The 13,222-nt window shown below is 35.8% G+C and overlaps 1 protein-coding gene across 1 annotated transcript in view; it reads left to right on the top strand.

The window, feature by feature from the left end:
- CDH12 (cadherin 12, type 2 (N-cadherin 2)) overlaps positions 1 to 13,222 on the top strand; it is an 851,782-nt gene that overhangs the window by 259,965 nt on the left and 578,595 nt on the right. The window contains exon 2 of the mRNA XM_006895122.1: positions 4,836 to 5,252. Coding sequence (XP_006895184.1) covers positions 5,022 to 5,252 — 231 coding nt within the window. The 5' untranslated portion in view covers positions 4,836 to 5,021. The remainder of the gene's footprint in view (positions 1 to 4,835; positions 5,253 to 13,222) is intronic.

Here is a 13,222-nt window from a genome sequence, read left to right on the forward strand (position 1 = left end):
AAACTAAATTAAAAAAAAAGAAAATATATACACACATCTTGACTGCACATTATTACATTTCATATAAACAGTATAAATTTATTTTTTTTAGAAAAGATTACACGGATTTACTTACAAAGTTTATGTGCATTGTTTTTCACACCTGATCTTTCCCGTTTCCTTTACCCATCCGTCCCCCCTTATGGTTATGCCCCACCCATCCTCACCTCTAGGTTTCTCCCCTCCCCTCCTTGGATCCCCATACACATTTTACTAGATATCTTTCTATTTCTACAAAAATGGTCTCATACAGTATTTGTCCTTAGGGGACTGAGTTAGTTCACTTAGCACAATGCTCTCTAACCCCTATGGATTTAGGTAGTGATTTTCAAAATCATTGCTCCTGCATACTGTGTAGCATTCCATTGTGTGAATGTGCCATATTTTCTCAATCTATTTGATTCTGGTGTTTCCATGTTCTTACGATGGTGAATAATGCTGCTATAAACATTGGTGTACAAATCTCCATTTGTACCTCAGCTCTAATTTTCTCAGGGTATATTCCAAGCAGTAGAATAGCGGGATCATATGGATCAAACTTAACAAAAAACAAAAAAACAAAAAAAAAAAAGAGAGAGAGAGAGAAGACACAGACAACTTGATTAAGAAAGGATAAAGGTAACATCACAAGAACCAGGTAAAATGAAATCAATAATATGAGAATACATGAAAAGCTATGTTTTTGATAAATTAGAAAACCTAGGGGAAATGGACCAATTCCTTGAAACTGATGCCCTGCCTGGATTGACCGAGACAAGTGTAGAACCCTTGAAGAGACCCATCACAAAAGAAGAAATTGAACAAGTCATAAAAAATACTTCCTTTTAAGAACTATCCAGGACCAGGTGGATTCACAGCTTAATTCTACCAAACATTCAGAAAGGATCCATCACCACTTCTTCTTAGAGTATTAAAAAAATAGAAAAGGAAGAAATACTCCCAGAGTCATTCTATGAGGCAAACATGACTCTAATACCAAAACCAAGATATAACCAAGAAAGAAAACAACAGGCCAATATTTCTCATGAATATAGATGCAAAAATCCTTAACAGAGTCCTAGCCAATAGAATCCAAAAGCATATAAAAATATAATTCATGATGCCAAATTAACTTTTTATGAACATATTTTTAGAAAAGAATCATAAAACAAAATATGTATTACTTATAGTCTTACCAGTTTCTGAAAGTTACTCTTTTTCAGACAGTACAAAGAAATATCGTATCCTACCTTATTTCTGAACTATAACATTTCATTCTACTTGGATGCACAATCAACACCTGTTGGAGCAGCAGTCAAGTAATAAAATGTGTGTTGCACTGGGGAAATCTACTGATAAAGACCTTTCAAAAGTGCTGATGATCAAGAATTTCAGTTTAAAGACTAAAGTTCACCTGTTCCAAAGCTTGATATGTTCAGTTGCTTCTTATACATCTGAAAATTGGACAATGAATAAGGAAGACCAAAGAAGAATTGATGCCTTTAAAGTGGTGTTGGTAAAAGAGTATTGACTCTTTCATGGACTGTGAAAAGAACAAATCTGTCTTGAAGGAAGAAGGGCAGCAAGCAAGGAAGACCCTTAGTGAAATGGATTAATGTAGTGGCCATGACAGTGGGATTGGGGAAGACAGAAATTGTGAGGATGGTGCAGGATAGGTTGTTCTATATAGAATATCTAGTTCCAGATATGTTGCTCAAAGGATCGTTGTGAGTTGTAGTCAAATTAAAAGCACCTAAGGGAGTTTGATGGCCTAATGGCAAGAAGCTGTGCTGCAATTCTGAAGGCATGTGGTTCAAGGCTACCTGCTACTTCGTGAGAGAGGAATTGGTAATCTCCTCCCTTGCAATCAGCTGTCCCTGAAAACCCACTGAAGGGTCAGCTGTGGGTCGGTTCAGACTTGACTGTATGCAGAAACAACACTAGTTTAATTTCCCTCTTAAAGATTGCCCTTACACACACATTCAGGCTGTCACTTTTGGAAACAACCCTTCTCATTCTTTATCTAAGAATAATAAAATTCAATTATTGCTCTAATTTGATTATTGGAATTAAAAATATTTAGGATTTTTTTTACTGTTTTACTGTCTATATTATTAACTAAGATAAAATTGCAACTGGTTTGGTTAGGACACAATGCTAAATTTAAATACTCTTATATTGACTTTGAATTTAGTTCATATATATTCAATATATAGTTAAACATACTGGATTTATCAAAGTCTCCTAAGTTCTATGCCTCTAGTGCCAAAGGCATAAACCACCTTGATCTTCACTGCATTTTCTCTATTCTCTGTAAAAGACATTGTTATTGTTACAAAGTCATTCCCTGACCCATGGTGACCACATGTTCTACAAAGTAGAATTATAGAATTTTCTTGACTGTAATCTTTTATGAAAACAGATCCACAGTCTTCTGTGAAAACACTGGGTGGCTTCAAAATGCCCAATGTTAGCTTTAGAGTCAATAAAAAAATCACCATGCCACCTACTCTTTAAGAAGGTACAGGAATAATCTTTTCCTATTTGTTTCCTTGCAATCTCTAACAGGATTTTGCTAAATTAAACTTTGCTAACTTATGTTTTACCATTAATATCTGATTGCAATTTTTACAGGACTGGCAAAATTTGCCATAACCTGTCTCTTTGCTGGTATGTTTGTCGGCTTCACCAGTCAGTTTAATTAAAAAGATGTAGGTTATCATTTCTCTCTTCTCACCTATTGTGTAACAAAGGACTTGAGAATTACAGATACCGAGTAAAAGATTAGTAAAGGGATATAGTTAGTGTTAGATGCTGTTGAGTTGAGTAAGACTCCTAGTCCCCTTAAGAATAACAGCTCTGAATCCTGTTCTGTCCTGTGCCATCCTCACCAGCTCTGATACACTTGAGCCCATTGCTGTATTCACCATGTCAGTACATCCTGATAGAAGTCTTCCTCTCTTTCACTGACTCTCAGCCCTTCCAAGTTTGAAAGCATTTTCCAAACAAGCTATAATGAAAAAAAAAAACCCCACTAACTTCATCTTATCTAAATACAGAGTAGAGTTTGTTAGGGATTTTTCTTTCAGTTTCACTTGTGGAAATTGTAGGCGGAATAAAATCTCATGCATTAATTTCTTTCTATATTTTTCTGCCTTGTGAACTTTTATATTTAATCTTGTATAGTTATTTTGATATCCAAAACTATGGATAAATGATGTGTAAAAGATCTATAGATGATCTTGCCTTGTAGCACACAAGCTTGATAGTGATGATAATGAAAATGATTTTCTTGAACTTGCTGTGAAGATATCCTAAAATAAATCCTTTTGTTTTTATTTTGTTTCCTTGGCACTTATAAATTTTACAAATATAAAAGTATATACATTTAAGGATAATTACATATGCTTTAGGCAACACTATGGGGGGGGAAAGAACATAAAAAGAAGGTTGGGAGATTACATAAAAATATATCACATTCTTTTAATCAGTGAAAAAGAAGACCCTGTACAAGATGGACTGATATGGTGCTATAACAGTAGAGTAAAATACAATATCAATGTGAGAATGGCTCAGGATCTGTGGTGGGGGATTTCATTCTCTTATTCTGCTAAAGGTTATTATCTTTCTTTTATCACCACCAGAACTTGACAATTATAAACATTGATTAAAATACTGTATATGTGAAGGGATATACTAGCTATAAAGGAAAAAAAAAAGATGAGTCTTCCTTTAGTTTAATACAAGCTTGACCTTGTTAGAGATTCCCCCCCCCAATTTCTCCTTTCAGAAGTAAATGGTTTCATTCTGTTAGCTAGGAGTCTAGGAGTCTACTTAACAGTGTCTAACAAGGACCTCCAATGGGATAGTATATACTCCATGAGAGTGCACGTTGTTTGTTTACTTATTAAATGGTGTAATGGTTATACTCTAGGCTACTAACCAAAACACTGACATTTAAATACACCTCGCTGTTCTCTAGGCGAAAGAAATTCTGTGCTAAATTGGATTGGTGGTACACTTTCATTAAAAACAAACAAACAAACAAAAGAAACAAAACACAAAATACTGCCATCAAGTTGATCTGACTCATATGCATTCTACATCAAGCTTCTGAGGCTGCAAATATTTAAAGAATAGAATCAAATATTTAAAGGAATGGACTCCAACTGAACAATTAGTAGGTTCAAATTGCTGACCAGTTGTTTAGCAACCTGATATGTTCCGCATAATGCCACTACAGCCCACTTCATAAAGATAAGTGCCTAGAAAACCTAATGACATAGTATACTTTGCCACCTAGAGTCATTATGATCAAAAATCAATTCCACAGCACCTCATAAAATGTATTAACTATGCTATATTCTCTCATGAAATAGATTAATACACTAAAGGACATAAACTATTTTTATTTTAACAGTATGCTTCCTAACAAATACTCACTCTCATATATAAACTGAAGAAAAATGTAATATACATTTATTCAGTCCAATATGATAATAAAGCTGAAATTGAAGTTCACTTTAAATTTGGTAATACATGATTTATTCCTAAAATTCTTATCTAATGGAATATGATTACTTCTGCTCTTGATAGATCTTTTAATTGTAACTAACCCCCCCCCCAAGTCTGTAAACCACCTAGATTATCTTTTCAAATTAACAGAGCCAATAAATGGCAGAGGTCTTTCACCAATATCTTTCACTTAAAACTGGCCCTTCTATTTCTGTAAATGTTGGCAGAGATAATGAAACTTTGAATGAGCATCGCTGGGTAATTTTATTAATTTAATGTATCTTTGTAAATCTGTTTTATAGGTCCCTTTAGATGGAATCTGACACAGCAGAGGTCTTTTCATCAAAAGGATTAATGCCTGCATTATCATTTCTGCAATAAAATAAGACACTAAGTGGTGGAGGCCACTGACACCTCCAACCTGGATTCTACAGTTTTACACTGAGTGCTGGAGTTTTGATTGCTCTGCTGCAGGAAAGCCTTTGCCAATGCTTACAAGGAACTGTTTATCCCTGCTTCTCTGGGTGCTGTTTGATGGAGGTCTCCTAATACCACTTCAGCCACAGCCACAACAGACTTTAGCAACAGAAACAAGAGAAAATGTTATCCACCTGCCGGGACGGCGGACTCATTTCCAGCGAGTTAAACGGGGCTGGGTATGGAATCAATTTTTTGTGCTGGAAGAGTACATGGGCTCCGAACCTCAGTATGTGGGAAAGGTAATGACGTTTTTCTTTTGACAACCAGTTGATAACGAGGGGGAGTATGCATTGTGTATTGTGTATGGATGTTTTGCACAGGAGGTGAACAAACCAGTGGCTAGAACACTGGAAATGCAATCCAAGAGACGTGGTTTTTCTTCCTGACTCAGTGGCCCGGGTAAGCTTTGGAATACCATTTACCCCATATTTGTTTAAATTTCTACTTGTTTATTTTTATGAAAGTTATAAATATTTGGCTTCCATGTGTCATAGTCTTTGCCAAGGACATTAAGTTATATAAGAAACCAGCATTATAATACATTATTGCTCATACCGGTAAGGAACATAGAGGTACATAAAGATCACCATTTATAAGTATTTGAAACTTATACTGGAGTCCTTGAATGACCAGTGAGAGCACCTTACTTCAGTGGAAATCATGACATATTATTTAAACCGTGCTTTACATACATGATTTGATGTCTTTCTGCTTCATAACTAATTACTTCATAATATTTTTACATCCTATTAATGAAGTTATTTATGACCAAAAATTAAAGATGTTGGAAACATATTATTTTCATTAATTTAAAAAAATCACATCATATTTATATCTAATGACAACTATTTTTGCCATAAAATTCTTTACGTCTGTCTATTTTAGCTCATATCTGTTTTATTACTTATTTAATTCCAGAATCTCTTAGATCTGCATCTTGAAAAATAAAATAGATCCAAACGTATCCAAGAAAAATTTGCTTCTAAATGAATTGGAATGAAATTTTATTTATATTTTTTAAAAGTTTCTAAATAATACTACCCTATATCTTAGAGAAAACATACATAGATGGAGAGAGTTTTAAATCAAACCAAGTGGAAAAACACGGGGAAATACACAGGAAGAGAAATAGTAGGATACTGGGATGCAATATTATGACTCTCTGTCATGAAAAATGTTTCTGATAGCCTATGCTAAAAAGAATATATGACATTTCAGATTCAAGTACATCAGCAAAGGAATTATTTTTATTTAAAATCTAAATTATTTGCCTAATTTTTTTTTAATTTACTGAGGCTCAATGTCAAGAAGACAAAGATTCTCACCACTGGACCAATCGGTAGCATCAGGATGGATGGTGAAGAGAGAGATTGTTCACAGCTTCAGTTTGCTCAGCTCCAAGGTCAACACTCTTGGCACCAGCAGTTAGGAAATAAAAAAAAAGTATTGCAATGGGAAAGTCTGCTGTTAATGAACTCTCCAAAGTACTCAAGAGCAACGGTGTCTCTCTGGAGACTAAGGTGCACCTGATACAGGCCATGGTCTTTGTAATCACTTGTTATGCATCAGAGAGTTGGACAATGACTAGGGAGGACAGAAGGAGAATTGATGCCTTTTAGCTGTGGTGCTGGAGAAGAGTATTGAATATACCATGGACTGCCAAGAAAACAGATTCACCCTGGAAAGGGTTAAACCAAGCTACCCCTTGGAGGCAAGGATTCTGGGGCTTCATCTGACATAGTTTGGACATGTTGCAAGGAAGGACAGGTCCTTGGAGAGGGACATCATGCTTGGAAGGGTGGAGGGACGGTGCAAGAGGGGAAGACCCTCTATGAGATGGATTGATTCAGTGACTGAGGTAATTGGGATGAGTGTGTCAGAGGCAGCGCGATTGGCACAGGATAGGGCAGGGTTTAGGGCTGTTGTACATAGGGTTGCTATGAGTCACAAACAACTTGTCGGCACATAACAATACAACAACAGCACTTTGTGAAACTTTATACAATGGATATAAAATAATGTCGTAGAGAAGGACCTCAGTTACAGCTCTGTAGCATGTATATTTTTGCTGCCATGGAGCCCTGGGAAGTTTGGGGGTTTTTTTGTTGGTGGTGGTATTTTTTTGTTTGTTTACTTGGTTTTTGTGAAATTCCTACCAACCAAGCAACCTGTCTCTCTATACAATTTGAGTTAGCCAAAATTAACCTGTGAATACCATTCTAACAAGTCTAATGGCTGTCTTCTAAAACAAATTCAGTACCACTAGCAAGACAAATCTACTTTCTTGGCTACTTGTTAAGAACAAAAGCCCAACCATATAAACAGCCCAATAGGCATCAGCACCTGCAATCCATGGCGCAGCTGGTCAAGTTATTATAGTCTGCTCAGAAGATAAAGAGTTCTACAGGGGAAGAATTCACACTTGCACAGAAGCAGCTTCAACTTACTCCATGATGCTACCCAGAATTAATCTTTGACATAAGAGATTTGAAAACATTTAAAAGATTTTTATGAAAAACACAGAGCTTACTGACTTGTGGCAGAACCGGGGACCACAGTTACTAGACTAAAGGTGTCATTATACATAACTGCCATTTATTATGATTCTCTAATAAAATTGGGAGATATTACAATCCCTAATATTTTTCAAAGAGTTAATTGTGTGTGTTTTATATTTGTGTTTTATAATTTGATATAATAGTATGATAATGTTTTGTATCCAAGACAAATGGTGAGGGAATATAGCTCAAAGGATATGTCCATAACTAGCACTGCTTATGGTGGGAGCCAACTTCTGCTTTGCTCATAAATTTTATGTTGAGATTCCAGAAGAAAGCATGAGGAGAAGAGATTCTCTATTTTTATTGAAACAGAATCCTAGGATTTAGTTGCTATGATTTTATATTTAAATGTACATGATATGACCTTGAATGATAGCCTACACAGAGAAGCTTACACCTCTCAGTAGATAAGAGAAAGGGCTTATGTAATTGTTTATATGAGTTCTTGTATGGTGTTCTGTGGTTTCCCTTTGTAAATGCTATAGCATTATGGAATCCACTAATTCATTTAAAACATGAATTAACATTAACATATGTGTTTTAAACAAAAACATATACATTTAATTCAATTTAAATACAGGAAGAGCCAGTCTTTGGAGAAGGACATCAGGCTTGGAAGGGTGAAGGGTCAGTCAGTAAAGGAGAGGAAGACCTTATATGAGTTAGATTGATAAAGTGACCGTGACAGTGGGGTCAATTATGCCAGAGACAGTGAGGTTGACTCAGGATAAGACAAGTTTCAGAGCGGTTGTTCGTAGGGTTGCTATATGTATTACTCAACAGTACCTAACAATAGCAACAATTTTCAAAAATACACTACTGCATATTCATTGTTTCTCAAGCAACATATGTTTTTCATAACTTGTAGTGTATGTAAATTAAAAAATTTGTTGCAAATATTTTCTTTCAGAATGGAAATTAATTAACATTTGATTAACTTTGCCTTGATGTTCTTTAAAAAATATTTCTGAATGAAAGTTTATAAGAGATATCAGGTTTTCATTCAATAATTCACAGATGAGTTTTATAACATTAATTAAAACTGATAAGTATAATTAATTACAATGTATATCCAAACCTTTATAGACTTCTGGTGACCTAATGGGTAAGAAGTTTCACATTCAACCCAATGAAGAGTAGTTTGACTGTGACAGGTGCTCCATGGGAAAAATACGGAAAATTTCCTCACATGTATTTTATTACCTCTGAAACACACTGGGGGGATATCTGTGAGTTGGTTTCTAGTCACTAATATTTAACAAAAAAGAACAACAAAAACATTCAAACCCTTATTATATATTTTTGTGGTTAGGTGCCATCAAGTCGATAGTGACCATATGAACAAAAGATCTGAACTCTGTTTTATCTTGTACCATCCTCAGGTTCTGACACATAGGAGCTCATTACAGCAGTCAGGTGTCAATCCATCTGGTCAAGGGTCTTCCTCTCCTTTTCTGACCCTCCACTTTTCCCAGCATCCTGTCCCTCTCCAAGAAATAACCCTTCCTAGCAACATGCCCAAACTATGTGGGGTGAAGCCTCATCATTCTTGCCTCCAAAGGGCACACCAGCTACACCCTCTTGAAGACCTATCTCTTTGTTCTTTTGGCTGTCCATGGAATGTTCAGTGCTCTTCTCTAACACCACAACTCAAACTTTATTTATTTATTTACAAATTTTTAATTCCCTCATTTCCTTCTCATCTGTGTTCATGCTTTAAATTTGGAAATGGTAATAAACCACAGTGGAGCTATTAAAGCCAATTTAAGTATGTGTGTGTGCAAAGATCTATAAAAATATGTATACCACTGCTATTTAAAAATAGTTTTATGTAGCCATATAAAAGTTAAATATTATGAATAAAATATAACTATATAAATACAAGGAAAATGAGAAATACAAAATTCATCAATTACAAGTCATTTTAAAATTTGGCTTTCTGTTTCTTGGCCACAAAACATCCTCAGAAAACATTCTGCACAGCTCATATTACTAGAAAATGTGCTTATTTAGGGAGATAAAACTCCTCAAAACTCATGATTTCCTACCTTCAAATTTGAAAGAATGTCCTCAGACAGGAATTTCCTGAAAGAGGAACAGATATCAATATTGACATCCATTAAAGGGAGATCAGTGGGGTAGGATTTATAATTAATATCACATTACTTTGTATGCAAAGAAATCACAAGAGTATTCAGGAGTAAGGTCATTGCTTTCCTCAAATAGACATTTTTAAACTTATTAAAACTCCTGAACAAATGTAGTTTTACCCTACAGAGTTAATTAGAAACAAATTTTATCTGCAAAATTTTCATTGAGATGAGAGTAGTTGTTCAGAGGAACTAAAAAACACCCTGTACAATTACATATGAATACACAAAATGTACATACATAAATGCACACAAACATATACACATTAATTTAGACACATACATCGGCATATAACTGTACAGATTGCAAGTATGTCACAGCCTCAGAACTGTCTCTAGAAAATGGTGTACACATAATGATATAAGAATAATTGTTAAAATTAAGTTGTAATTTCAGTGAGTACTAGCAGTAGTTTTTAAATATGAATTATTTCAAAGAATAAAATGTTAAATATTGAAAAATACATACTGTAAGGTCAAGAAAACAAAGATTCTCACCAGTGGGATGACTGGCAGCATCATGGTACATGATGAAGATACTGAGATTGCTATCAGCTTCAGTTTTCCACAGTCAACATTCTTTTTACCAGAATCTTGGAAATTAATGAAAAATTGTGTTTGAAAAGGCTGTTGTCTCTCCAAATTACTAAAGAGCAAAAATATCAGTCTGGAGACTGCTCCTGATTCATGCCATAGTCTTTTCCATTACTTGCTATGCTTCAGAAAGTTGTGCAATGACTAGGGATGATAGGAGAATTGATGCCTTTGAGCTGTGGTGCTGGAGAAGAGTATTGATTATACCATGGACTGCTAAGAGAACAGGTTTGTCCTGGAGAGGCTGAAACTAAGCTGCTCTTTGAAGGTTTCCTAGAGAGGCTGAGGCCAGGCTGGTCCTTGAAGGCAAGGATTCTGAAGCTTCATCTAACATGCTTTGAGCATGTTGCAAGGAGGGATCAGTCCTTGGAGAGGGATGTTATGCTTGGGAGTGTGGAGTGACAGCACAGGAGAGGAAGACCCTCCATGATATGGATTGATTAAGTAATTGGGGTAATGGGGTAGGTGCATCAGAGACAGTAAGATTGACACAGCATAGAGCAGGGTTTAGGGCTGTTGTACATAGGGTTGCGATGAGTCATAGACGACTCAACAGCACTCAACAACAATAAGGTAACACATAAGATTTAGTCAACGTATTGTTGCTAGTTGTCTCTCTTGTTAGGTGCTATTGAATTGGCTATAACTCAAATCAACTCTATGAATACCAGATCTGAACTTTGCTCTGTCCTAAGTCATCCTCGTGGTATCTGTCCTACTCAAACCTGTTACTACAGTCACTGTGTCAATCCATCTCCTGAATGACTTTATTCTCTTTCACTGACCCTCTGCCTTTCTCAATATGATATTTTTTTCCCAAGTATTTGTTCCTTCTAAAAATATGCCTAAAGTGAGACAAAGTTTCACCATCCTTGCCTCTAATGAGCACTCACGTTACATTTTCTTCAAGATTGATTTTTTTCTTTTGACAGTCCAGAGAATATTTAGTACTCTTAGCCAACACCATAATTCAAACGCATAGTCTCTTTTCCTGTCAGCCTTCACTGCTGAACTTTCAGATGGATAGGAATAAATTGAAACTACCATGCCTTAGAAGAGGCACACTTTTAATCTGAAGTTCTTACTTTTCAGAATTTAGGAGATGTCTTTGACAGCCAATTTTCCCAGCTCATCATTTTCATTTCTTCACTGCTGCTAACCTGGATGTTGATTGGGAATCTGAGTTAAATGAAATAATTGATTGCAATCTTTTCTTGATTCATCATGATGTTGCTTATTGGTCCACTGATGATGATTTTTATTTTCCAGTTGTTGAGATATAATCCATACTGAAGGCTGTGGTCTTCAATCTTCTGCAGCAAATGTTTTAAGTCCTCTTCACTTACTTCAAGCAAGATTTTATCATGTGCCTAATACAGGTTGTTGATTAATCTTTGTCTAGTCCTGAGGCACCTTATCCCTTATATAATCCAGCTTCTCAAATGAATTTTTTAGCATACATATTCCTACAGAATAGGTATGGAGAAAGTATACAAAGATGACATGCATCTTACCTGGTTTTAAAACTTGCAATGTTCTTTAGTTCTATTCATACAATAGTTTCTTGATATCCTTGGTACCATGGCCTCTTAAATCTTATCTTCTGGAAGTTCTCTGTCTATATATTGTTCCAGCCATTTTTTGATGATCTATATTACTTTAATGATATTTTTTGTAATTTTCACTCTCTGGAAGATCCTTTTTTTGGGGGTGGGGGTGAGAGTAAATGAGGATTTCTTTCAGTCAGTCACCAAGCAACTGTCCTCCAAATGTCCTGGCATACACTGGGGAGCATATAACGGCTGCATGTGTAAGTTGAAACTTGGCATTCGGTACCAGGGAGCCTTATATTTTGCCAGTGCCTTCTTTCAGAGCAGCTTGAAATTCTCCCTTCATCACCATTGGATCTTGATTATATATCATCCCCTGAAATACTGCACTTTCAGTAATTTTATTTTTACAGGACCTCTGTGTTTTCTCACTTTCTTCTTTTAACGCTTCCTAGATATTTCAAGATTTTTTCCATAGTATCTATCAGTAAACATTCCTCTGGTATTCCTTGCTTTCAACTAAGATGCATATAACATTAGGTACAATATCCCTAGTACCGTGACCCCTTCTAAACCCAGCCTGGACTTCTGGCAGTTCTCTGCTGATGTGCTGTTCCAGTCATTTTTGGATAATCATCAGTAGAATCTTGCATGCATTTGAAATCAATGATAGTGTTCTAAAGTTTCCACACTCTATTGGGTCATATTTCTTTGGAATGGGAAAAAATATAGATCTCTTCCAGTCAGTTGGCCAAGTGGTTGTTCTCCAGATTTCTTGGAACAACTTGGTGAGCCTGTCCAGGACAGCATCTGTTAGCTGAAATATGTCAATTTGTATTCCTGAGGTCTTATTTTTTGCCATCTCCTTCAGAGCAGCATGAACTTCTTCCTTCATCACCATAGGCTCTTGCTCATATGTTGTTTCATGAAATTCTTCTGTCTGCCAATCCCTTTCGATATAGTGACTCAGTATCTTCTTTCCATCTTCTTTTAATACTTCCTGGGTCATTTAATATTCTGCCTAAAGCATCCTTGATTATAGCAACTCAAAGTTTGAATTTGTTCTTCAATTCCTTGAGTTTAAGAAATGCTGAGCCAGTTTGGCGCTTTTTGATTTTCTGACTCCAAATCCTTGCACATTTAATTGTAATATTTTACTTTGTCATCCCGTGCTGCCGTTTGAAGTCTTCTATTCAAATCTTTGCTGTTGTTGTTATGTGCTATTGCGTCTCCTGTGACTCACAGTGACCGTATGTACAACAGCCCTAAACTCTACTCTGTCCTGTGCCAATCACAGTCTCTGACACTCCCAACCCGATTATCCTAGTCACTGAATCAATCCACCTCATAGAAG

The sequence above is a fragment of the Elephantulus edwardii genome, unplaced genomic scaffold (genome assembly GCF_000299155.1).
Source record: "Elephantulus edwardii isolate Elephantulus edwardi_28Jun2011 unplaced genomic scaffold, EleEdw1.0 scaffold00159, whole genome shotgun sequence".
In the NCBI taxonomy this organism is placed as follows: Eukaryota; Metazoa; Chordata; class Mammalia; order Macroscelidea; family Macroscelididae; genus Elephantulus; species Elephantulus edwardii.